This window comes from Nannobrachium achirus, assembly GCF_963921795.1.
Source record: "Nannobrachium achirus genome assembly, chromosome: 11".
NCBI classification, from domain to species: Eukaryota; Metazoa; Chordata; class Actinopteri; order Myctophiformes; family Myctophidae; genus Nannobrachium; species Nannobrachium achirus.
The window spans coordinates 64466271-64494154 of record NC_137820.1 but is presented as its reverse complement, the minus strand read 5'-3'; the positions used below and the strand labels follow the sequence as shown (position 1 = coordinate 64494154).

General features: G+C 41.0%; 1 protein-coding gene across 1 annotated transcript in view; it reads right to left on the bottom strand.

Moving 5' to 3' along the window:
• Nucleotides 1-27884, bottom strand: part of immp2l (inner mitochondrial membrane peptidase subunit 2) — a 343336-nt gene that overhangs the window by 255599 nt on the left and 59853 nt on the right. Inside the window, exon 3 of the mRNA XM_080737360.1 lies at nt 11391-11494. Within this exon, the coding sequence (XP_080593486.1) occupies nt 11391-11494 (104 nt within the window). The remainder of the gene's footprint in view (nt 1-11390; nt 11495-27884) is intronic.

Sequence of the window (27884 nt, the reverse complement as noted above, 5' to 3'; positions counted from 1 at the left end):
ATGGTATGTATGGTGCAATTTAATTGCATTGATGACAAAACACTTGAAGATATTGTATCCAGTTTAAATTCATCTACCTGTTGCCTTGATGTTTTACCCACTAGTTTTTTCAAAGCTGTTTTGGGCAGTCTGGTGAAAGAACTAGTAAATATTGTGAATGGTTCTCTTCAATCTGGCATTTTTCCTGGGCACCTGAAAACTGCAGTTGTCAAGCCTCTCCTTAAAAAGAGCAGCCTTGATGCTGCTGTACTAAATAATTATAGGCCCATATCAAATTTACCCTTTTTAGGTAAAATTATTGAAAAAGCTGTTCATCAACAACTTAGTCACTTTTTACTTTTAAATAATTGTTTTGATCAGTTTCAGTCTGGATTTCGGCCCCATCACAGTACTGAGACTGCACTCATAAAGGTTTTAAATGACATTCGACTTATAACTGACACTGCCAATGTGTCTGTTTTAGTTTTATTAGATCTTAGTGCCGCGTTTGACACTGTGGACCATTCAATTTTATTACAAAGATTAGAGCACTGTGTGGGACTCTCTGGAATTGTTATTGAGTGGTTCAAATCATACCTTAATAACAGGAAATACTTTGTCTCTATTGAAAATTGTGTGTCTGAACAGATGGCTATGACCTGTGGGGTTCCACAGGGGTCCATTCTTGGACCCCTCCTATTCAATCTGTATATGCTCCCCCTAGGACAAATAATAAGCAAAAATAAAGTAAGTTACCATAATTATGCAGATGACACACAAATCTACATATCTGTTGCATCAACTGACTATTCTTCCATTGATTCTCTCTGTCACTGCATTGAGGAAATCAATGACTGGATGCGGCAAAATGTTCTACAATTAAATCAAGATAAGACTGAGATAATTGTTTTTGGACCACAGAAGCAGAGACAGGGAGTAATTTCTTACCTTGAATCCCGTTCTCTTAAACCTAAGAGTCAAGTGAGAGATCTTGGTGTTGTCCTAGATTCAGATTTGAATTTTAACAGTCATATCAAATCTGTCATTTCATCTGCCTATTATCATCTAAAAAATATTGCACGGGTCAGGGGAATTATGTCCAAGCAAGATTTAGAGACACTTATACACGCTTTTGTTTCCAGTAGACTGGATTACTGTAACAGTCTGTTCACAGGACTCTCAAGCAAAGCCCTTAAACAACTTCAACTGATTCAGAATGCTGCTGCTAGAGTCCTGACAAATACTAGAAAATATGACCATGTTACACCAGTTTTAAAATCCTTACATTGGCTACCAGTCTCCCAGAGAATTGATTTTAAGATTCTGTTACTTGTCTATAAATGTCTCTGTGGCTCTGGGCCCAGCTATCTCCTGGACATGTTGAAGCCTTATGAACCCCCTAGAACACTTAGGTCATCTGGTGCTGGCCTGCTAATTGTTCAAACTGTTGGAACAAAACATGGCAAAGCAGCCTTTCACCATTATGCACCACACACTTGGAATAATATTCCTTTTTATATTAGACAATCCCCAACCATAGCTGTTTTTAAGTCCAATTTAAAAACGTATTTATTTGATATTGCTTACTCTACCCTATGATTTATTAATTATATATTATTTTCTTGTTTTAAATGTATGTATGTATTGTATTTTTAAATTGCATTATTGTATGTATCTGTTTTTATTCTGTAAAGCACTTTGAATTGCGTTGTTGTACGAAAGGTGCTCTATAAATAAAGTTGCCTTGCCTTGCCTTGCCATTCAAGTTCAAGAAAGTTTGGATAAGGCAATTCCCTTGAATGCTGCCTATCAATCAAAATACTAAATGATAGACACATAACTAATTCACCCTTTGTCAAGTCCCGCCCATTGTCCTGCCCCTCTCCACACCCATTGGTTGCTGTGTCTTGGAGGGACATTCAGTGGGACATTCCATCCACTGCCATGTTAATTCAGTTGCTTCATATTGTTATTCTGTGTGCTCAATTCTAATTTCAAACTTTGTTTCAGTCAATTGGAGCTGCTCAGTGGCAGCATAGTGAATCATCATGTTTTTAAATGTTTTTATTTCTCAACAAATTATGTTTTAGCTAATTCAACATAAAAAAGGCGGAACCAGGGCGGGACAAGGCAGATAGAGCCTGCTGGTTGGTCAGTCAGGGACCAACCAGGAGCCTAACAAAGGGTGAATTGAGGAGAGGCTCTATGGGTTGTATGTGTATTTTTTTGTTTGTCTTGTTTTTGAGTTTCTTTTTTTTGTTTTTTCTGTTAAGTGTTTATATGTATGCAGCTGTGACTCTGTCTCCAAGACACATTTCTCCCCTGGGAGACAAATAAAATTGAACCTTGAACCTTGAACCTTTTCAGGTATTGCATGGAAAGAGGGGCATTTGCGTTTCTTCCACCATAGTAAAAACTGCATTTATGGTCTGGAGAGGGCACTTTTTACAGACGGGTAAAAGGGAAGGGGCTTGCGCCCCCTTTGATATCTATGTGTGCAGGTGCCTGCAACCAAATTTGATCACTTGTAGTTCTACAGTAGTACAGAACATTAACAACAACAAAAAACATAAAAAGGTTAAAAAATTAAAATAAAAAATAAACAATGGATATACAAGGTTTCTGCCCGACAGCATTATATCTTAAATAGCAGGGCGGGGAGGCTGTTGGCAAACGCTAAAGCCAGTTTTTTTTTCTTGAGTGGCTTAAATGAAATTCCCTCACGAACAAGGCTGCCAATATGGATCGCTTTCACACGTGCATTCGAGAAATATCTGATTAAAAAGAAAAAAGAAAAAATCACAGATTCCAGCTAACCTGTCAATTTAAATGTATGAAGAAATCTGTCAAAGTGTGTTTGCAGCAGTACATTATAATCATGTGGAGATTGAGAGCGGCCTTTTCAGAAATGAACACTAATGTTGATTTAACAATGGCTACTGGCTGTTGTAAGTTATAGACGTGACACAATTAAACGGTTATATCTACAGCAGGGGTCTTCAACAGGGGGTCCGGAACACCTAGGGGGTCCTCAGAGTCACTACAGGGGGTCCGCCAAATCTTTGTGTGATAGAAACTCTTTTTCTCCTTTTTTTTTATATTAACCGCTTGAACCTTAGCGTCCATATTCTGAGAACTGTAGCCAAAAATAGCAGATCTACAGAAGCGTTGTGAGCTTGTAGATCGGCTATTTTAGGCAAAGAGGTTTGGTGTAGAGGGGAAAAAGAGCACACTATGTACAAGTTTATTAAGTATTGACGGTTCAAGTGGTTAAACATCTGAAAACACAAATTGACATGAATCCAAAACACACTGATGATTGTGCTGTCAAACAATGAAACTATATGGAATCTGTGAAAGGGTTGTGGGGGTCCCTGCTTCATCTCTCTGTCAACTAAGGGGTCCTTGGCCTGAAAACGCTGAAGACCCCTGATCTAGAGGGTATAAGAAAAATGCATGGAAAGAAAAGGACTCATCGCAATGTTTTGGCCGACAAAGACGTGTTCAGACCGCACGCAACAATGAAATTAATTATGTGTTCAACAGTAATGAGATGATAGATAGCTTTATTATCCCAAGGGGGGGAAATCAGTCACCCAGAGGAGTGGGTCCCTAAGAATACATTTTGTTTTTTGCAAACCTGAGAGTGTACAGTACAAATGAAAACTGCCCATTTGGTAGCATTGTATTACAAACGTAAAACCTCCTCCACCATAAGCAAGCCCAATGCGAGTGCTCTGTAGCCAAATCTGTCAGATTAGAATAAACTGGTTGTGTGTGTAGGTGTGCACCTGCTTGTGTGAGCATGTGTGCTCACGCGCGTGTGTGCGTGCGTGCGTGCATCTCTGTCTTTTCCAGGAACAGTCCTTTCCCATAATGGCAGAACATAACATGCTTTTTCCCAGCAGCAGCAGCAGGAGAGAACAACACGTCCATGGCAGGGGGAGGCTGCCATCTTGGGGTAATTATGGAACTTTAGGCCTCATCATTTCATAGAGAGGATAATCCTCCATCCATGTTTCCACCGCTCTTCTCTCAGCTCTAAGGCCACACGGTCACACAGCGCAGGGTGAGCAGCAGGTGCCACCTGCCTGTTTTGTGCAGTCTAAATTCTACAAAGCCTGAGCAGTCCTGGGCATCGAAAATAGCCGATCTATATGCTCACAATGATAACGACAATTATGGAAAATAATAGCGATTATCTCAAATAATTACGATTAAAAAAATAGGTGATTATGTAACAAAAGCCTAAATGTCAGTCCAAATCAGATTTATGGCCTATCCAGCTTGGAATCCAGGTGTTTTTTTTTTTCCTGAGAGAAAAAAAAGAGAAAAAAAAAAATCACACCCACTAAGTGTTCCTCATAACATAATCTCACTTTGTTCTTCAGCAAACAGCCTCTGCCAAAGGCACTGTCACATTTCACACACTTCAACCGCTGTTTTCTATTTACTCCCACAGGAATTGAAATTAAGCATGCATTTAGACTGCCATCTCCCACACTTATGAAAGCATACTGTATATGAGCATCATCTGACACATGTGCTCTGCATTAGGGATGCATCCTTATAATGACTAGGAGTTTATGTGTACAGCGCTTTTCTAAACAGCGTTACAAAATGCTTTAATGGCATGTTTAAGAACAGCAAACAACCGAGCGATAGAAACACATTATCAACAGAATGAACAATTTTCAGCAGGTGCCATTTAAAGGAAAATAGTCCTAAGAGAAACACTGGAGATTGTAGGGACCATACGGATGTTTAAAATAACACATAATTTGTCCAATATTTTGTTGTTGTCGGGCAGAAACCTCATAATCTCCATAGTTTAACCTTTTGTGTTTTTTTGTAAATTAACGCCCAACTAGATCATAACTACAGTGCCACACAAATAGGCGTTAAAAGAAGCAGATCTACAAGCTTGAAACGCGCAAGCTTTCAGATCTGCTACTTTTGCTGTTTTTGAATTTGAATCCTGAAAAGTAACAGTTTTTTTCCACCCTAACAGAGACGATATTGGAGATAAACTCAAGAGGCGGCCATAACAGTGGAGTCAGTACTGCTGTAGGAGTCAGGGATATGGAAAAGACCTTGGTTATCATAACAGTGGAGGCAGTGCTGTAAGAGTCAGGGATATGGAAAAGGCTCTAAATGGTTATCACAAATACAACCAATAATGTCATGGGTGGACCACAACAGAACCCATAGCCATGCAGAACTAGTATAATCTCCCGATTAGGGAGTCTTACAGGTTGTACAACAGTGGTACAGTGAAAATCGCGTGCGTGCGCGCGCGCGCGCACACGCACACGCACACGCACACGCACACACACACACACACACACACACACACCAGCAGCACTCAAGTGGACTCTCTCACACACACGCGCACAGACTCCACCGCTCAGTTCACACGGGTGTGATTTTTTTTTTTACCCCCGCTGAGAATTTTCATTAGCAGCCACATCAGACTTCCCACAGAGTTACAGACCAAAGTGGGGATGTGAAAGTGGTGGCAGTGCTGATGTGGATGCATGGGGGGGGGGGGGGGGGGGGGGGGGGGGGTGAGGGATGTGGGTAAAGTGGTGTATTCATTTCAGCCGCAGTAATCGCGTTTGTGCGCCCACTCCCACTCCCACCCCCACCCACCCACTCACCCACAATCCCCAAACGACCTCTAGATATGTCTGCAGAGCAGTGGATCTCAACCTGTGGGTCGGGACCCCCAGGGGGGTCCTCACATTATTTTGGGGGGTCCCCAGATGATTAACTAAAGGTGTAACATTGTTTTCATGCAGCACAGTAAACAAACCAACATAAAGTTTAAGTGTATAGACTGGGTATCTGCACATGTCTAAAGTGACAATTTTAGGACGTTTTAATACCTCTAAAATGACAAATTAAACATTGGCCAAATTGTCAAATATTAGAGGGCGTTGCGAGGCGTTGTGAGCATGTAGATCGGCTATTTTCACAATAGAAGTGTGTTATACAAAATGTAATGCCTCAAATCTTAGTGCTGGTGGTGGTCCCCAGTTAAAATATGATTATTTTGGGGGTCACGGCCTGAAAAGTTTGAGAACCACTGCAGTAGAGCAGTGGTTCTCAAACTTTTTGGTGTCAAGGCCAAAATGATGGCCACAGACCTCCTCCCACCCAACTCAAAAAATATTTAGTGCAAAAAAAAAAGTGGAATCATTTTCTAAACAAAATAGAAGATCTACAACTCTCTGAGCTTGTATATCTGCTAAATCTGCTAACGTACAATTGGACAAAGTGTTTAAAAATGATTGTGAAGCTGTATTAACTAATTTCGCTGGGGGAACCCCTGCTGGGGACCCCCTGGTGCCGCCTTTGATGGCACCTAGTCTGAACCGAGCTCTAAATGACATCCCTGTCTTTATCTTAAATCGCCTACATTGTGTTTTATGTGTGTGAGTGTTATTTGTACACGTGTGTGCATTACAGTACTTTATTTTATTATCGTTTTATTACAGCTCGTTTTTATCCACATCCCTTTGGGTCATGTTTTGTGATATTGGGCTATAATAGAAAATGGACTCGTCATGACTTGACCGGCGTCTGAACTCTGAACCCATTCGAACCACAGTAAGCATCAGCTCTTCGCCCCAGGTTTGCTTTCGCACAGCATCAACTGTTGAATCTGGCTTGTCAACGTTCCGCAGTTTGTTTACACTGAATATTTGACACGGTGGACCACACAGACAGACCATTTTGGCTGAACTTTTCACACCATCACAGACCACCGAACAACACCCAACAAGCTGCGTGGGAGGCTAGCTGTTGTGCTGTGGTTGTTTGCAACACAGTGTAACCACTGCCCAGAGTCATATTATATTTTTTATTTCAATTATGATGACTTTCATTTTCCATTTGTGTGATCATTTATGTTCAAAGAGATGTTTATTTTCATATTTATGGGATGGCTGATATTCCATTGCTGGGAGTGACCTGGCAATGATTGAGACCCCACCCAACAATCACCCCATCAGGCTAGACTGATTGGGGTGTGGACACTTACAAAATGTTTGCTGCACCTGGGCGCCCGAGGGCTGCCAGACCAGTGTGAAACACTGAGAGGAGAGGAGCAAGAGGATGTTTTCCCAAGACCTTGCTTTCTGAAGTCTATGATAGACTATTGCAGTTTAGTGGCTAGTTCTTTTTCAGATTCAGATTCAGATTCAGATTTCTTTATTAACTCTCCCAACGCTTTGAACGTTCACGTTCGCCCCAATTCGCAAGACCTCTCCGCCAATACGGCGCTCGTTCGGTTCGTTCGTCTGATGACTGTAAGCTGATGAGGGGTCGCGCGGCCGTGTATTGTAAACACATTTTCCGCGGTGATGGTGTAAAAAATCCATTATGCGTTAACATCAACGGAGAACAATTCACTTCCTTGTTGATTTCCTCTGGCTGTAAGGCTCTGTGGCCAGTGACTGGTCTTCTTCTTCTTCAACACATAACAGGCAAATTCACATTCATTCTCGCATGACGCCGCCCTCTGCTGCCTGGCAGACCAAAGTGCACTATTGCACAACCCAAAAAAAAAAAAAAAAAAAAAAAAAAAGTCTGTCTGTCTGTCTATCTACTATAACGTTGCAAAGGTAAGCCGCTTTTTGATGGCACCAGACCCAATAAATAAATAAATAATCTGGCAGTAGGAGAGTTAACCATTGTGTAATACACATAGGAATTTGCTTTGGCATACTACATTTTTGCATTCAAATCAATTTTTTCACATATAACAAACAAAAACAAAAAACAGACAAACACAAAAACACCGACAGAACGCAACACGTAGTCACCACAGCAGCCATGGACGGCGCTATCTTGGAGAACCTGCGCAACAATTCAGGGCGATCAAACAAAACAAGAAACAACAAACATACAGGTTGACAAACAAAACAAACAAAAACGAACAAGAACCAGCAGGCAGGCAGACAGTAGCAGACACACGAGGTAGGGAGAGAAGGAAAAGAGCGACCGCCTTCCTTGAAGAGCAGATTCAGAGATTTTGAAGACTACGGAAGACCACTGAAGGATATTGGATCTTTTCCATCTCCCTATTCCATTGGATGAATGAACAGCTCCATGGAGGATTATTATACGGACCTTGAATCTGAGATCAAGAGGTGGTAAGAGGGGAATTGCCATCCCCACCACATAGACTGAGTTCCTTTTGTTTATTTTTTGGACATTTAAGTTGACTTATCAATAGTGCCTGGACACTTAAGCTGAAAGAGCTCCCTTTAGTTGAACCTTTTTGAGGACTTATTATTTGATTTTTGAGTAAGTGAACACTTTCTTATTTGAAGCTTTATTTGTTTATTTATTTAATTCATTAATTTCAGCTAATGCTATTTTGCTAATTCCTTTTTGATTTATTCTATACTGACCCACCACCTCCCTCATTTCGCTATAACTAATGCTTCTGTTTATATAGTTGCAACCGTTATAACAGAATAAACTGTACAATTGATCGACAGTCAGTCAGTAAAATCGAACACTTTAACTGTACTCTAAAAAAAATCGATATGGCAATACATCGCGATAGTTTATTTGCCAATACTGTATCGATACTTCAGGCAGTAGTATCGCGATACTTTTGAGAAAAACTTAATATGTTCATGCATAGGAAACAATGGTAGAAGTCCGGTCCTGACACTCCGCTGCCTAGATGTCGCTGTCCTATAGTAGCTACATCCCCTTCCCACGGTTCAGTGAGTGAGGTCTCTCGAGAAAATGGCTGCGAACGACGAAAACAACATTAGAGCAGGGGCTTCAGCTTTTAAAGCAGATATATCGCAATAGTATCGTATCGCAAAGATTCGCACTATATTGTGATACTATTGCATCGTGACCCAAGTATCGTGATATGTATTGGATCGCGAGATTGCCAATATCCACCCCTAAAAAATATGCAAACTCATTGCCTCAGAAAACTAAACTTATGATGTTGAATTAGAGTAACTTGTTCATTCTGAGTAAGCAGGAGATTCAGAGTTTAGTGACTTGCCTGAGGTATAAAGGACAGACTGTACATGTTTTTCTCTTCTGGGCGTTTTTTCACTACAAGATACTGAAAGTGAGTGACAAAGTGAAGGAGTTTTTTGGTCCCCACACTTCAGTCGAGGAGAATCATCCACTCAAGCACTCCTGTTGGGGAAGCTCAGCATGATGCCAGCAGTGGGACATCCAAGGATTTGGTTTTGCACTTTGGCATCACAGCCTATAATGTAGTCTAAATTGCAGCAGATTGAAGAAACTGTAAGTGGCTCCAAGCCTTCAAGATGCAGTGCCATGATTTTTTTCCCCTCCTAAAACATGATGAAGGGGAGGGGATGATTATATGATGTCATTAACTCAGTGTTTTTCAGTTGGGCCTTTTGACTAGTCTCGCGTAGCCAGACAACTATTACACAATCTCCGAATGCTCTATAGAGTCTGGAACGGCAGCTCCCTAACGGCGAGTATCTAAAGTAGCCAGTGCTGCACTGAACTGTATAGTCCCATTGGAAACATATGTTTGAAAACATCATGGAGGTAACACCAATAACACCAGAGAAAGATTAGAATAGATTAATTTAGATTTTTTTTTTTTTTTACCTTTTGACTCAAGAGGCTTTCAGCTATCAGGAAGAAACCAAAAATACACAGGGAAGGCGAATTTGCACATTGTAACCACACCTGGTGGTCTGTCAGTAGTAATGTTAACTCCACAGACACAAACAAAACAGAAAAAGTACAAAGCTATGGCACCACCTCTTTCAGAATCTAAAGAAGTTACGAACCAAGAGAAAGGGTGTGCTTTACCGTGATTATTGGTGATGCGGTCAGAAATGAGGGCGGATCCGAGTTCTGCAAGCATCATCGTTGTCGGGTGGAAACCTCGTATCTCCAAGTTTCAAATTTGTATGTTCTTTCGCAAAGTAAAGCCCTGCTTCATCATACAAGGCCATCGCACACAAGTAGTGAAAACAGCCGATCTACAAGCACACAACGCCTCGCGGTGCGAGGCGTTGTGTGCTTGTAGATCGGCTGTTTTCACTAGTTTAAATCATTTTTAAAATGATAAATGCAAAACAAACGGTTTTGGACATTTCACCCGACAACAACGAAACTTACTGTAAGTACTGTATACCTGTTTACTCAGCAAGTACCTGTTTACTCAGCCAGTCCAGTCAGCGCTAGACAACTTTTCCCCAAACTGAACGCTTAGAGAAACAAAACTTAACTGTACTTGACGCCGCGGTCAACTGGATAAACCGTGGACAGGAAACGGGTGAGCCCTATGACATCACAGTGGTTAATAACGGAACAATCACGTACTATGAGGTCAAAGCAACCAAGGACCTTAGCTATCAAACCAGATTTGTTGCATCACACAAGGAACTCGAACACGCTAAAAAAACGCAGATCCAACCAATATGCCCATACATATCTCCATATATGGGTATCAGTGATCTCCATGTATGGGTAACTGGTCCGATATATGCCCATAAATGGAGATCCCTGATGTCATCAATATTAAGTGCACATCTGTGAATGCCAATATATACTGTATATCCATGTCAGTTTAACCAATATGCCCATATCTCCATATACATGGATCTCCATATATAGCCCATGGGTATCAGGGATCTCCATACTATTGGTAAATGGTCCGATATATATTAACTCAACTGCTGCCATTTAACAATACCTTCGTACTCTCAGATGCCATTCGTCTCCATAGACTTCCATGTAATTCATAGTGCACGGATCATGCACACCCATGCCTAGATCATGCACCACGTGTGTCCACATTGCTCACAGCTTTCAAACAAAAACATCCGAATGGAAATCCGTTCAGGCATTCATGAGAAAACAGCCATTATGTTTTCCTAAAATGTAAACAAAGATGGCTGCCATGCTTGAAAGATGGGGTTGCTATGGGGGTTAAACATGCGATTTCGCGATTGCTATCATGCCTACTACATTTTTTGTGGGTAAATTAATAAAAAAAAAAAAAAAGGGGGGGGGGGGGGGGGGGGGGGTTAATTTCTGGGATCTACGGGCTTGGCAGGGAGTTACAAAGGGATTTTTCCGGGATTTTCGGGGTTGGCAGCATATGAGTTAATAAAGGATAAAATAAAATATGGGCATTCCCAGATGATGCCGCTAGAGCGCCGCTATTTACGCTTTATTTTGAAGAGCCCCGGCCGGAAGCCACGTGCGTGTTCTGTAAATAGTTTTTTACTCAGCCAGTCCAGTCAGCGCTAGACAACTTGTTTACTCAGCCAGTCCAGTCAGCGCAAGACAACCTGTTTACTCAGCCAGTCCAGTCAGCGCCAGACAACTTTTCCCCAAACTGAACGCGTAGAAAAACAAAACTTAACTGTACTTACATGACGGACACGATGTCTCCTCTCTGCACCTCGAAGTTCCTCACGCTCCATCGGTTTAGAAGCACTACGTCACATGCAGACACACCCTCAGGGTTCAGGGAAGGCTTTAGGTAGACATGACACACACACACACACACACACACACACACACACACACACACACACACACACACACACACACACACACACACACACACACACACACACACACACACGATAATTAGACAATTTTGGGGCCAGTTTTATGATTTCTTTGTTTTGTTCACTTCTTTCAAAAGGTTTCATTTTTATATGCATGAAATATTATTTTAGAAAAGATGAAGTTATTGTGGGATCACTAAGGTGATCACACTGCTGTAGTTCCCAGGCCTATTTATTATACCACCCTGTTTTGTTTATTTTATTATCCCTACCCCCAAGCACACCGTCTAAAATTGGTCTAACACAGGTCTAGGTCTTTTTTATAGACCGTCTACATTTAGATGTCTTTTTAGACGTCTAATCAACGTCTAGTCTAAGTTTAGACCTCTAAAAAACGTTCAAATCTAGACCTGGGATAGACCAATTTTAGACGTGTGCTCAGTGGGTAACTAGTCCTTCATACTTTTAGGCACTCCGTTCCAACTGTACAACATATGGCCTACTTAGGACATGTCGGCTTCCATTTGAATTTCTAAAATAATAATAATAATTAAAGCTGCAAGCAGCAATGACCGGGCCCTCGGAGCTCTACCCACGTCACAAGGGGTAGCAGCCAATAAGCATTAGAATTTTAGAATCAGCATTAGCATTTGTTAACATTAGCATGTGTTAGCATTAGCATTAGCATTTGTTAGCATTAGCATTATCATTTTTTAGCATTAGCATTTGTTAGCATTAGCATGTGTTAGCATTAGTATTAGCATTTGTTAGCATTAGCATGTGTTAGCATTAGCATTAGCATTTGTTAGCATTAGCATGTGTTAGCATTAGTTAGCATTAACATTAGCATGTGTTAGCATTAACATTAGCATGTTAGCATTAACATGTGTTAGCATTAGCATGCGTTAACATTAGCATTAGCATGTGTTAGCGTTAGCATTAGCATTTCTTAGCATTAGCATGTGTTAGCATTAGCATATGTTAGCATTAGCATTAGCATGTTAGCATAGACTGTGCTAGCATTAGCGTGTTAGCATTAGCATTAGCATGTTAGCATTAGCATGTGTTAGCATGTTAGCATTAGCATTTGTTAGCATTAGCATGTGTTAGCATCACCATTAGCATGTTAGAATTAGCATATGTTAGCATTAGCATTTGTTAGCATTAGCATTAGCATGTGTTAGCATTAGCATGTTAGCATTAGCATTTGTTAGCATTAGCATTTAGCATTAGCATGTGTTAGCATTAGCATTTTAGCATTAGCATGTGTTAGCATTAGCATTAGCATGTGTTAGCATTAGCATGTGTTAGCATTAGCATTAGCATGTGTTAGGATTAGCATTAGCATGTGTTAACATTAGCATTAGCATTTGTTAGCATTATTACGACAAACGGTTCATGAGATATAGAGGCACTTCCTGTTGGTTGAAGGGCACTTCCTGTTTGGCGAAGGAAGTGCCAATTATGGTTAAGGACTCTTAATCAAGTCATATGACATCAGCCACGAGTCTGTACGACAAACGGTTCATGAGTTATAGAGGCACTTCCTGTTTGGTGAAGGACACTTACTGTTTGGCGAAGGAAGCGTCAATTAAGGTTAAGGACTCTTAATCAAGTCATATGATACCAGCCACAACTCTGTACGATAAACGGTTGATGAGTAACAGCCAAAAAAGGAACAATCAAGTTTCGGCCAATCAGAAGAGGGGGCGGGGCTTAGTTAAACCAATTAAGGTGAAGGACACTTAGTCAAGTCATATGATACCAGCCACAACTCTGTACGATAAACGGTTGATGAGTAACAGCCAAAAAAAGGAACAATCAAGTATGGACCAATCAGAAGAGGGGGCACTTCCTGTTTGGTGAAGGAAGTTTGACCCTTCGCCACGGGCACGCCGTTTTACGAAAACTCACGATTCGCACAACTTTTCATCGTTAAGGTGTCTTGAGTATGCCGAGCGAACTTGAAGTTGATCCGATTAACCCCCTAGGAGGAGTTTGTTAAAGTGCGACACGTGAAAACAGCCAAAAATGCGCCAAAACGCCACTAATTAGTCAAAATGGCTGACCTCCTGTTTGGTTTCGGAAATGGCGCCAAGAGACTTTTTTGTGAGTCCGGACATGATACAGGTGTGTACAGATTTTCGTACTTTTGGCTGAAACCGTATAGTGGGGCTGATGCGTTGAAATTTTGTAGGGGGCGCTGTTGCGCCATTAGGCCACGCCCCCCCCCCTTTTTTTTTTATTACGTAATTTTTCGCCACTTGTGATGTGCTTGGAAAGTTGCGCAACTTTTGGAGTACGTTTGGCGCCTCAAAAACGCGATTCTTTCGGCGGAAGAATAATAATCTTTGCAAATACAATAGGGTCCTCACACACTGTGTGTGCTCGGGCCCTAATAATACTTTTAGAGATATTGAATGGGGAAATGCCATTTAGCTACGGTGGAACCTAGTAACTGCTTATATCAGCACCATATTAGAACATAGCACCTATTATACCCTAGCAACCGCCTTTAAAAAAATAAACAATCGACGAATCAGAAGAGGGGGTGAGTCTAAGTAACACCAATAAAGAACAAGGACTCTAAACTGAGTCCATTGAGGCAAGACAAGTGGCTACCACAAGCAGGTCAAAAGTTAATATAAGGCAAGACTAACTAATCAGAAAAGGGGGTGGAACCTAATTACACCAAAGAAGGACAAGGACACTTATCTGATTCCAATGACACCACCCACAAATCTGTATGGCAATAAAATCAGAAGTTATATTGAAAGAAAAAAAAACATGGGCTTTTGCTTCATTGCTGATGCAAAGAAAAAGCTTTATCTCGGAATCTACTTCCAAAACGCAGAGAAGGCCACACTGGACTGTGACCATCGGCCGCGGTTAGGATTTTAGTTTTGTGACCGAATGTAAAAAAAAACAATTTATATGCCCATAATGGACTTTTTATTTTATCCTTTATTAATATATCGGACTATTTACCCATAGTATGGAGATCGCTGATACCCATATATGGAGATCCATGTATATGGAGATATGGGCATACTGGTTAGACTGACATGTATATATATATATATATATATATATATATATATATATATATATATACCGTAAATCCCCAATTAATTGCCCGGTGGCAAACTGCCGCCGGGTCCCATATATCCGCCCGGGGTCTGACCCCATTTTGCGCAATAAACGCCTGTTTCAAATAAGCGCATGGTTTGTATAAGCGCCTGGGCCGTTATTTGCAATTAATATTATCCTTATTAGGTTTTATGTAAGAGCCCGGGCTATTATTTGTTTGGTTGTTTGGTATTATTTGCTATTTATTTAACTTAACTGGTCATTTATGTTGCATGGCAGTGGTGCGCTGAAAACAGCAAATCTACAAGCTCACAGCAGTGCTGTGACTGACAGCACGTTGCAACGCACCGCACTCGCTGTGCGTTGCTACGGGTCATATGTTGCATGACGGTAGTGCGCCGAAAACAGCAAATCTACAAGTTCACAGCCCTGTGGACAGACACTTCTAAGCCAAATGTATATGGTCCCCAACACAGCGCGGTGCGCTACCATGACGCACAGGAGGACGCAGCCAAAGGACACCAAAAAAAGAGAGAGGAAAAAAAGAAAAGGAGCTGCTCTCTGAGCAGTGCGCACTGACCATCATTCATTACTGTCTAAAACGTTGCTACAATGCAAAGTTTGCGTGAGTAGGCCTACTTTAATGGCAAAACATTGTGATGGAGAAAGACTGGCCAGTGGCAATAAAGACCAGCTGGATCAGAATAAATCATTACCTACTGTTGCTGCTGCCTCTTCAGTCCGCATTTTGAAGAAGTAATCCATTATTTTGAGGTTCAAGGGGAATGCAGAAGGCTTAATAATAATGCAATACCATAATATTTTAATGTCAGAGCTGTTCAGTGGTCACGTCAGCGAGTCCAGTCTGAGCACCGCAGCTGCAGGACTTCTGCGCTAATTGGGTCGTTAACTAGATGCGTCTTTGCTGACATGCGGTAATTGATTATTTTGGAGAAAGATTCCCTTAGTATAAATATAGTATATAGACCTATATATTTTTAAAAGGCTTTCATACACTCTTGATATTTTTTAAATGAGGTTTGGTCTAATAGATCGCAATGTGCTATTTTCTGGGTGTTCATAACAATTACCGTATTACAATAATAATAATAATCAAAATGTTATAATAAATGTTATATAATTATTATTATTATTACCCCTATTATATAGTTTGAGAAAGAAAAAATAACCAAATAATGGCCCAGTGCTGGCCAGTGCCAATATAAATAACAGCCTGTTACCAATAGCCGCCTGGTCCCTTTTAAGCGCCCGGGGTCCGACCCCATTTTGCGAAATAAACGCCCGGGCTACTAATTGGTGATTTACGGTATTGGCACTCACAGATATTCACAGATATATTAATATTGATGACATCAGGGATCTCCATTTATGGGCATATGTCGGACCAGTTACCCATACAGTATATGATACCCAAACATGAACATCCATGTAGATGGAGATATGGGCATATTGGTTGGATCGGCGGTTCTACAAAAATAATGTTGTTACATACAACTATACATTGTGCAAGTACAGTAACGGCAGGGGAAGCAGCTAAGAACATAGGCAAAAATCTGCTCTAGCCTCTCGGTGTGCAAAGGTTGGAGTCTGTAGAACCAACTGTGTGCTGTGAGACCCCAGACATGCTTACTCAGTTACTCCTTATGTGAAAGTGCTATGACGTCTGACATCATACATACAATCCCTTTTATGCCCATATATGGAGATCCCGGCCTGTAGAACTAGCCACACTAGTTAGACTGACATGTATAGTCCAGAGATTCCGTTAGCCGGTATTTACCGGCAATTGGCCGGTTAAATGTTTAATTGGCCGGTAATTATAAAGTCCACCGGCCACCGTGGCCGGCTGGGAAAATGCCTCTTAGGCTATTGTATCATTTAATCTTATTATACACATAACTATTTGTCTAAAGTAGTAAAGCTACAACCATTAAAACCTATCATAATTTTAAATTTGTATCATGTTCTGTGAGTCTGTCTGACGACAGCGGAGCTCAACGCCACTGCTGCTGCTTCATGCTGCGCTGTAGAGGTGGGACGTTCGCGAACGAATCGAGTCTTTTGAATGGCTCTTTGAAATGAACGAAAGCATTGTGAGCTTGTAGATCAGCTATTTTCAAATGGCAGATATGTACCTATATATGTCCAAAATAAATGTATATAGGGTTGAAGTTATTTGTAATTATAATCAAAATCTACAAAGTAACTACTAGAATGAGCCAGTCTTTTGAACGGCTCTTTGAAAGGAACGGATCCCAGAGATCCGGCTCACTTCAAAGAGCCATAAATCCCATCTCTACTGCGCTGTGCATTGGAAATATCAGAGCTTCAAGCTCACAACAAGGCGAAACGCGCCGCGCTGTGAGCTTGTATGTCTGCTATTTTAGACACGCACACAGCCTTACGGAGAAGCACACATCACGTTTCACAGCTGACAGTTCCAGCACCTTGTAACAATCAGCGTGGGTTTAGTGTTATAATCAGAACGAACTGGGGTTCTTCCGAGGTAATCTATACCAAGCTGGACCCAGTAGACGATAATAAAAAAGGGACCCGAACTCTGTGGAATCATGGATATTATACAAGCATGCACATGACTTTCTGATCGCATGGATGTGATGCCATCGTGGTCAAAGCAACAGAGGCAAGTCAACCTTCCTTGCGCCATCATAACATAACATTAACAAAATAAAACAAATGTGTGTAAAAGGTTTAATGAGACGTGAAGCCAAAATCATATACTATTAACTTATTAATTTGTAGGCCACTGTGTGGCAGGGCGCGCAAACGGTTCGCTTGAGTTGCGCGCCCACTTTAACCTATTCACTTCTCTTTTTTTTTTGGCAAGCGATACCTCTACATAAGTAGATAGTTAGGATATTATTTTGTTGGAACATATTGCAATTGCATCTGTGATAAAGAGGAAGGAAGCCCAGCGCAAACATAAAACGGTGTAATTATCAGTTGGGTGCACGGTGCACCATGCAGATAGGCCTACAGTATCTCATCTGCAAACACGTATGTGACGTTCAATATAATATGGCCGATAAATTAATTGATTGGCCGGTAAAATATAATCCTGCCGGCCAAGGTGGCCGGCCCCAAAAATGCCTAGCGGAAACCCTGGTATAGTCTATAGGTTAGACTGACATGTATATGTTAGCATTCACAGATATGGGCTTAATAGTGATGACATCAGGGGATCTCCATATATGGGCATAAAAGGGATTCTGCTACACATCACTGTGACATCACAGTGATGTCAGAGCATGATGCAGTAAAAGATCAAACCATGGTCTAACAGGTGGTTGTTAGATAGGCATGTAACGATTCACTCAACTCACGATACAATTCAAAACCACAAACACACAAAAAAAACATTAAAAAAAATAAGAAAAAATTATTGTAACACTAGGGAATAATAGGGATGGGACGATATGAACATTTCATATCACGATCATTGTGACAAAAGAAATTTATAATATTATGGGGATAATCAAAATCCATTATCCTGGGGCAGAACATTTGTTATGAGCTTGTAGATCGGCTATTTTTTGGCAAAGACATTTGATAGCGTGAAAAAAAAGACTGAATCAAGTATGTAAATTATAACTAAGTACCTTTAACCAATTATAGAGGGTTTAAGTGGTACAGGAAATGCAGCTCTGCAAATAAAAGGAGAACTGGGCATGACGGAGCACAATATCACGATAAATGAAACCTCTACGATAAATTATTGTGAGTGTTTTGTATCGCGATAAACGATATCGCTTATAGTCCCATCCCTAATACTTTTTTTTACTCTGTGGTTGCTATGACAAAACTGTTGGTTGCTATGGTAGAAAAGTGGTCGCTAGGATCTAATTAGCTATTGCTAGGGTTTAATAGTTGGTAGCTATGGACTCATATAAGGTTGCTAGGGTAAACAACGTGGTTGCTTAGGTAAAACTGCCCGTTGCTAGGGTGAAATTGATGGTTGCTAGGGTAAACCCTGTCGTTGCTAAGGTAAAACTGCCCGTTGCTAGGGTGAAATTGATGGTTGCTAAGGTAAACAGTGTTGTTGCTAAGGTAAAACTGCTCGTTGCTAGGGTGAAATTAATGGTTGCTAGGGTAAACAGTGTGGTTGCTAGGTAAAACTGCTCGTTGCTAGGGTGAAATTGATGGTTACTAGGGTGAAATTAATGGTTTCTAGGGTAAACAGTGTGGTTGCTATGGTAAAACTGCCTGTTGCTAGGGTGAAATTGATGGTTGCTAGGGTGAAAATAATGGTTGCTAGGGTAAACAGTGTGGTTGCTAAGGTAAAACTGCCCGTTGCTAGGGTGAAATTAATGGTTGCTAGGGTAAACAGTGTGGTTGCTAAGGTAAAACTGCCCGTTGCTAGGGTGGAATTGATGGTTGCTAGGGTAAACAACATTGTTGCTAAGGTAAAACTGCCTGTTGCTAAGGTGAAATTGATGGTTGCTAGGGTAAACAGTGTGGTTGCAAGGGTAAAACTGCCCGTTGCTAGGGTGAAATTGATGGTTGCTAGGGTAAACAGTGTGGTTGCTAAGGTAAAACTGCCCGTTGCTAGGGTGAAATTGATGGTTGCTAGGGTAAACAGTGTGGTTGCTAAGGGTAAAACTGCCCGTTGCTAGGGTGGAATTGATGGTTGTTATGGTACACATTTATGGAGAAACACATCTTGAGTGTTTGTTGACATGTTTGTTGACAAGATGTTTGTTGACAAAATGTTTGCTGACAAAATATTTGTTGACAAAATGTTTGTTGACAAAATGTTTGCTGACAAAATGTTTGCTGACAAAATGTTTGTTGATATTTGCTGTCCATAGCAACGGTTATGGTATAAAAAGACGAAATGTCAACAAATCACTTCAGTTGATCATCAGCATCTGCAGGAGGAGGACATAGCACTGAGAGCAGCATGGCAGCTACAATTATACAGAGACCACCTACAATGTTCTTTTTGAAAAAGATGGATACAAGTAAAATACAGGACCAACTGAAGGAGAGTGAAGTTGGCAAACGGGGAGAAGAATGGACCTGGCTGTACTTGAGGTCAGAACACCGCGACGACCGAAACGCCACGGTCAACTGGATAAACTGTGAACAGGAAACGGGTAAGCCCTATGACATCACAGTGGTTCACACCGATGGAACAACCGAGTACACCCAGTACTATGAGGTCAAAGCAACCAAGGACGTTAGCCATCAAACCAGATTTGTTGCAACACACAACGAACTCGAACACGCTAGAAGTGAAGAGTACCAGGACGACACCGAATTCTACTTTGTCGTCAACGTGCAGGCAGAGACACCAGAGCTGTACCATGTGACCAACTGGCGACAGCACTGGGCAATTCGACGTCAACGACCAGAAGATAAAATACCAAAGGAGATGCGTTTTGAAAAGCATTTAATATTAGACCCAATACTCACTGTTGACGTCACAGTTCATACCAATGGAACAAGCTATCGAACCGTCATCAACATACAGGCAGACTGGGGGAAGTGGATAATGTTGCTCAGGAGAGGCTTTTGGAACTGCTACCTCCTAACAATGCCAATTTCATGCAATGCAATTTCATGGCATGAAATAATTTCATGCCATCCCTTTCATGATTTGCCTTTCACAACATGTATCAGTTCAACTGAATGGATCACATTCTCCGCTCACGCTTCACGCTACAATGTACTAATGTCTCCATCCATCCATCTTCAACCGCCTATCCGGAATCGGGTCGTGCCTTATCCCCAGCAACTCTCTCAGGGAGTAAACCGAGGTGTTCCCAAGCCAGTTTCGAGATATATCCGAAACTGTATATATCCTTATCCGGTCCACCACGGGGTCTCCTCCTATTGAGACGTGCATCGAGGACCTTCCTAGGAAGGCGCTCGGAGGACATGCGTACTGAACCACCTAAGCTGACTCCTTTCCAAGTGTAGGAGCGGTTCTACTCCAAGTGTCTCTCAGGTGACTGAACTTTTCACCCTACCTCTAAGGGACAAGTACAACAACAAGTAGGTTGGGAGTGGCTTATTGTCGGTATCAGCCGGTAACACGCGGGAGTCTGTCCCCGTTACAATGCACTAGACCCCTGGGAGATGGACTGCTGAGGTGGAGCGCCACACCTACCATCAGCTCCCAGTACTTGCCGCACGACTTGCCAAGCCGTGCTACTCATACGCCGAGTTGGCGGTGCCTGGAATCAAACCCATGACCTTGCGGTACAAAGGCGAGAGCTCTACCGACTGAGCTAACCGGGCACAAAGAGAGATACCACACTAATGTACTAATGAGATGAAAATGGTAAGTAATGGTAAGCAATAGCATTTCCATCTCTTTATCAAAGATTATCAAGATTCTTACACTGTGACTCTTGTATGAGACACAATGAATGGCTTGTTTTGAGACGGACTGTATTCATTTATTCAATTGATTAATATAATAAAGTATCATAATCATCATTACGTGTCCTTGGCTAATGTGTGTGTGTGTGTGTGTGTGTGTGTGTGTGTGTGTGTGTGTGTGTGTGTGTGTGTGTGTGTATGAAGTAAAAGTAGCAGATCTACAAGTAACAGGCAACAAAAGCTGTCAAATGATGTGTAATTGTGATGGAGTAAAAATGTACAATATTTGCATCTGAGATGTAGTAGAAGAAACGAAAATGTAATGTTAAGTAAAGTATTTGATAATTATACTGTGCATTGTTGTGTAGTCCTTGAGTAAACCAAGCACCACAGACCAACATAAAGTAGATACTAGAATTAGTGTTGTTCTTATACCAATACAAGTTATTGGAAAAGCTACCGATATTTAATTTACAGTCATATGTTGTAGTCACAATGTTTCAGTTGATGTTGCACGACTGTTTAATACTCTTAATGTAACATATTATACATGAATATTTTACTAACTTGCACTAGGTTATTATTACTATTCCTAGATCGGTGGTTCTCAAACCTTTTTGAGGACCACTTCAAGGAGTCAAGGACCCCCATAACTCGGGTCCATTTGGTAAAAAATGTGTTTGCGTGACACACTGGTATTGGATCAGTACTCGATACAGACGCAGGTTATGGGTATCGGAATTGGTAATGAGAAGGAACATGTTGTATCTGTACATCTCAAATTAGCAGTTGAGTGGATTAACCCATTAAAAGGAATGCCAGGCTAGGCATGAAACACCAACAGTCCGTCTCAAAACAAGCCATGTTCCTCTGCTACAGTGCAGAGGGACAACAGATGATATTCAAGGTTTGAACTCAGCATGTATTGTATACTGTACATCATAAAGCGTGCATCTTTAGTGTAAGAAATTACAAAGAGTCATTCCTTCTGGCTTTTTCTCTCTCCTCTCTACAAACACAATTAATGTGTATTGGAAACTAAGAGAATGTGAGACATACAGTACATGTGCTTTGAAGTGGGATAGCTCCAAAAGTATAAAAGTTATCAAAACGTTGATCAGAACAATGGAAGTCATAAGATAGCTCAACATTTTAAAGGTTAAATGGAGTCTTCCAAACAATGGGTCGGGACTCGGGACCCATTTGAGGGTCAGGGACGAATTTGTAAGGGTCACGACTTCAGTAAAAATGTCATTTTCTTTTCGCACATCTAAAAATATGTATATTTCCAAAAAAAATCCCCTCCACAGAAACATATTTTTAGTACATTTTGAAACAAACAAACACATAAACACAAGAAATTCCATGAATGTAAGAAATTATCATTAAGAATGATCATTAAGAGGTAGTGAAAACAGTCGATCTACAAGCTCACAACGCAGCGCGAAGCGTTGAGAGCTGCTGTTTTCACTATAGCTTGGGACGATATACCGTTGTTATGACACCGGGCAGAAGTCTCATTTCTCTTTTGGGTCACGTGCTAAAAGGTTTGGGAACCACCGAGTTAAACTGCAAACAAGTGATTTAAACTGAAACAACATCAGATTAAACAGGCAAGGCCAGAAGGCTATGATCTATCTCAACCATTTCCTCTGTCAGGATGATGCATCATCTAAGGCTGTCACAATTATTATATAATCGTCTAATCGCAATTATTTGATATAATCCCAATTATTTTGTCATAATCGTCATAATCATTTACATGTTGAAAAATGTTCAGATTTTCAATCATTTTCAAAAATAGAGGAAATAGCAGATCTACAAGCTCACAACGCGTCGTATTGCGATGCGTTGTGAGCTTGTAGATCGGCTATTTCCACTGTCAATGATGTTTTTTAAGTATAAAGTTGTCAAATATGTAAGTAATGTCGTTGTATATTTAGGTTATGAGTCATATCTGCCATGTGCAACTTCAAAGCCTACAAGCCAAACAGAAATGTAATTGTCAACGACAGAAACACAATTAAATTGTTAATCGCAATTATTTGAGTGACAATTAATCGTCATGTAAAATGTCATAATCATGACAGCCCGTATCATTGCAGTCTGGTGGAAAACGTGCATGTTAAAAAAGCAGGAATTTAATTCACAAAAAAGAAAACAAAAAACATAAAAAGCTGAAAATATGGCAATACGAGGATTCCGCACAACAGCGAACGACATGTTATGCGTCATATCGCAGGTCCCTCTGCTGTAATGCAGCTAGGCTACAACGACAACCTAGTCCAAACAATCATAAATATTCCATTACACCATGATCTTGAATTTGATTCAATATAATCTAATGTTGTTTCAACCCCTTTATTCTTTCACTTGTTTGCAGTCATGTTACTTCATCATGCTTTAACTCGGTGGTTCCCAAACCTTTTAGCACGTGACCCAAAAGAGAAATTAGACTTCTGCCCGGTGTCATAACAACGGGTCCCAAGCTAGTGAAAACAGCAGCTCTCAACGCTTCGCCTTGCGTTGTGAGCTTGTAGATCGGCTGTTTTCACTACCTCTTAATGATCATTCTTAATGATAATTTCTTACATTCATGGAATTTCTTGTGTTTATTTGTTTGTTTGTTTCAAAATGTACTAAAAAGATGTTTCTGTGGAGGGGAAAATGTTTTGAAATATACATATTTTTAGATGTGCGAAAAGAAAATGGCATTTTTACTCAAGCCCTTACAAATTCGTCCCTGACCCTCAAATGGGTCCCGAACCACCTGTTTGGGAGCACTGGTTTGGGAACCAGTGCTTTAACTTATAGACTCCATTTAACCTTTAACATGTTGAGCTATCTTATGACTTCCATTGTTCTGATCAACGTTTTGATACCTTTTATACTTTTGGAGCTATCCCACTTCAAAGCACATGTACTGTATGTCTCACATTCTCTTAGTTTCCAATACACATTAATGGTGTTTGTAGAGAGGAGAGAGAAAAAGACAGAAGGAATGACTCTTTGTAATTTCTTACACTATCTTCTTACAGATATGCTGTTTACATAACCGTGTTCGCACAGGTCTGTACTCCACTTTAATCTAAAGAAGTACACTTTGAATATCATCTGTTGTCCCTCTGCACTGTAGCAGAGGAACATGGCTTGTTTTGAGACGGACTGTTGGTGTTTCATGCCTAGCCTGGCATTCCTTTTAATGGGTTAATCCACTCAACTGCTAATTTGAGATGTACAGATACAACATGTTCCTTCTCATTACCAATTCCGATACCCATAACCTGCGTCTGTATCGAGTACTGATCCAATACCAGTGTGTCACGCAAACACATTTTTTACCAAATGGACCCGAGTTATGGGGGTCCTTGACTCCTTGAAGTGGTCCTCAAAAAGGTTTGAGAACCACCGATCTAGGAATAGTAATAATAACCTAATGCAAGTTAGTAAAATAATCATGTATAATATGTTACAGTAAGAGTATTAAACAGTCGTGCAACATCTACTGAAGCATTAAAAATATGACTGTAAATGAAATATCTGAGTATGACAATGACATGTCATGCTCACAGATGCCGATACCAGCATTTTAGGCAGTATCGGCAGCTTTTCCAATAACTTGTAATTCTAGTATATGTTGGTCTGTGGTGCTTGGTTTACTCAAGGACTATACAACAATGCACAGTATAATTATGAAATACTTTACTTTACATTTTCGTTACTTCTACTCCACTACATCTCAGATGCAAATATTGTACCTTTTTACTCCATTACAATTACACATCATTTGACAGCTTTTGTTTCCTGTTACTTGTAGATCTGCTATTTTTGAAAGAGCTTTTGAAAAAGCAGTACTTTTACTTTGGTACTCTATAAGTACAGACATACACACACATTAGCCAAGGACACGTAATGATGGTGATAATTTATTATATTAATCAATTGAATAAATGAATACAGTCCGTCTCAAAACAAGCCATTCATTGTGTCTCATACAAGAGTCACAGTGTAAGAATCTTGATAATCTTTGATAAAGAGATGGAAATGCTATTGCTTACCATTACTTACCATTTTCATCTCATTAGTACATTAGCGCGGTATCTCCCTTAGAGGTAGGGTGAGAAGTTCAGTCACCCGAGAGAGACTATACTTGGAAAGGAGTCAGCTTAGGTGGTTCGGGAATCTAGTGCGGATGTCCTCCGAGCGCCTTCCTAGGAAGGTCCTCGATGCACGTCCCACTGGGAGGAGACCCCGTGGGGGACCGGATAAGGAATATATCTCCAGACTGGCTTGGGAACACCTCTGTTTACTCCCTGAGAGAGTTGCTGGGGATAAGGCATGACCGGATTCCGGACAAGCGGTTGAAGATGGATGGATGGATACATTGGTACATTTAATAGTACATCCCCCATGTAGCGTGGAACGAGAGCGGTGAATCTGATCCGTTCATTTGAACTGGTCCATGCTGTGAAAGTGAACCAAATGATTTGTTCACTGAAATCAAAGGGATGGCACATTGTTAGTAGGTACCAGTTCCAAAAGAGATTCCCTGTGTTATCTCTCCTGCACAACTTTATCCACTTCCCCCCGTCTGCCTGTATGTGGATGACGGTTGGATAGCTTCCATTGGTATCAAGCACACAAGTGACGTCAATGAGTAATGTCAGTAAATGCTTTTCAAAACGCATCCTCTTTGGTATTTTATCTTCCGGTCGTTGACGTCGAATTGCCCAGTGATCTTTCCAGTTGGTCACATGGTACAGCTCTGGTCTCTCTGCCTGCACATTGACGACGAAGTAGAATTCGGTGACGTACTTGTACTCTTTACTTCTAGCGTTTTCGAGTTCCTTGTGTGTTGCAACGAATCTGGTTCGATAGCTAACGTTCTTGGTTGCTTTGACCTCATAGTACGTGGTTGTTCCTTTGTGAACCACTGTGATGTCATAGGGCTTACCCGTCTCCTGTTCACGGTTTATCCAGTCGACGTCGGCGTCGCCATGTATGGACCTCAAGTACAGCCAGGCCCATTCTTCTCCCCGTTTGCCAACTTCACTCTCCTTCAGTTGGTCCTGTATTTTACTTGTATCCATCTTTTTCAAAAAGAACATTGTAGGTGGTCCCTGTATATGTGTAGCTGCCATGCTGCTCTCAGTGCTATGTCCTCCTCCTGCAGATGCTGATGATCAACTGAAGTGATTTGTTGACACTTCGTCTTTTTATACCATAACCGTTGCTATGGACAGCAAATATGTCAACAAACATTTTGTCAACAAACATTTTGTCAACAAACATTTTGTCAGCAAACATTTTGTCAGCAAGCATGTCAACAAACACACAAGATGTGTTTCTACATAAATGTGTACCATAGCAACCATCAATTCCACCATAGCAACGGGCAGTTTTACCTTAGCAACCACACTGTTTACCCTAGCAACCATCAATTCCACCCTAGCAACGGGCAGTTTTACCTTAGCAACCACACTGTTTACCCTAGCAACCATCAATTCCACCCTAGCAACAGGCAGTTTTACCTTAGCAACCACACTGTTTACCCTAGCAACCATCAATTCCACCCTAGTAACGGGCAGTTTTACCTTAGCAACCACACTGTTTACCCTAGCAACCATCAATTTCCCCCTAGCAACGGGCAGTTTTACCCTAGAAACCACACTGTTTACCATAGCAACCATCAATTTCACCCTAGCAACGGGATGTTTTACCTTAGCAACCACACTGTTTACCCTAGCAACCATCAATTTCACCCTAGCAACGGGCAGTTTTACCTTAGCAACCACAGGGTTTACCCTAGCAACCGTATATGAGACCATAGCTAACTATTAAACCCTAGCAATAGCTAATTAGACCCTAGTGACCACCGTTCTACCATAGCAACCAACAGTTTTGTCATAGCAACCACAGAGTAAAAAAAACTATTAGGGATGGGAAAATTATTTTTTCTTATTTTTTTTATGTTTTTTTTGTGTGTGATTTGAATCGTATCTTATCGTGAGTTGAGTGAATCGTTACATGCCTATCTGTTCTGGCACCATGCTCTGAGTATTTGACATCACTGTGATGTCACAGTGATGTGTCAGGGGAATCACACTAGCAGAAGCCCTTTTATGCCCATATATGGAAATCCCCTGATGCCATATTAAGCCCATATCTGTGAATGCTAATATATACATGTCAGTCTAACCTATAGACTATTCATGTCAGTCTAACCAGTGTGGCTGGTTCTACAGACCGGGATCTCCATATATGGGCATAAAATGGATTGTATGTATGTCAGACGTCATAGCACTTTCACATAACAAGTCACTGAGTAATGTCTGGGGTCTCACAGCACATAGTTTCTACAGACTCCAACCTTTGCACACAGAGAGCTCAGATTTCTGCCTATTTTCTTAGCTGCTTCCCCTGCCGTTACTGTACCGTTACTGACCAAAGACCAGATGGAGGGATTATATCTCCAAACTGGCTTGGGAACGCCTCGGTATACTCCCTGAGGGAGTGGAGGAAGTTGCTCGGGATAAGGAAATCTGGAGGTCTCAGTTGGAACTGTTACCCCCGCGACCCGGTTCCGGATAAGCGGTTGAAGATGGATGGATGGATGGATGGAATTGCCTGAATACGGAACACACTGTTCCTTTTGCTCTGAGAAAAGGTTCACCATGCTAGCCAGTCTGAACTGTCACCAGTAGCACAGAAGAGCCAAAAGAACACTGTTTTCACTTCAACCAAATGCATCAGATCTGTACTTACTTATTCTTGTGATAACTTATTTATTGAAACACTCACTTCTTTCTTTCCTGGCCTTCAACTCTAGTTGAGTGTGAAACCTCGCCTTTGCTGTGTAGTGCTGTTATATAAGCCCTTCTTTTTGCATTTCAT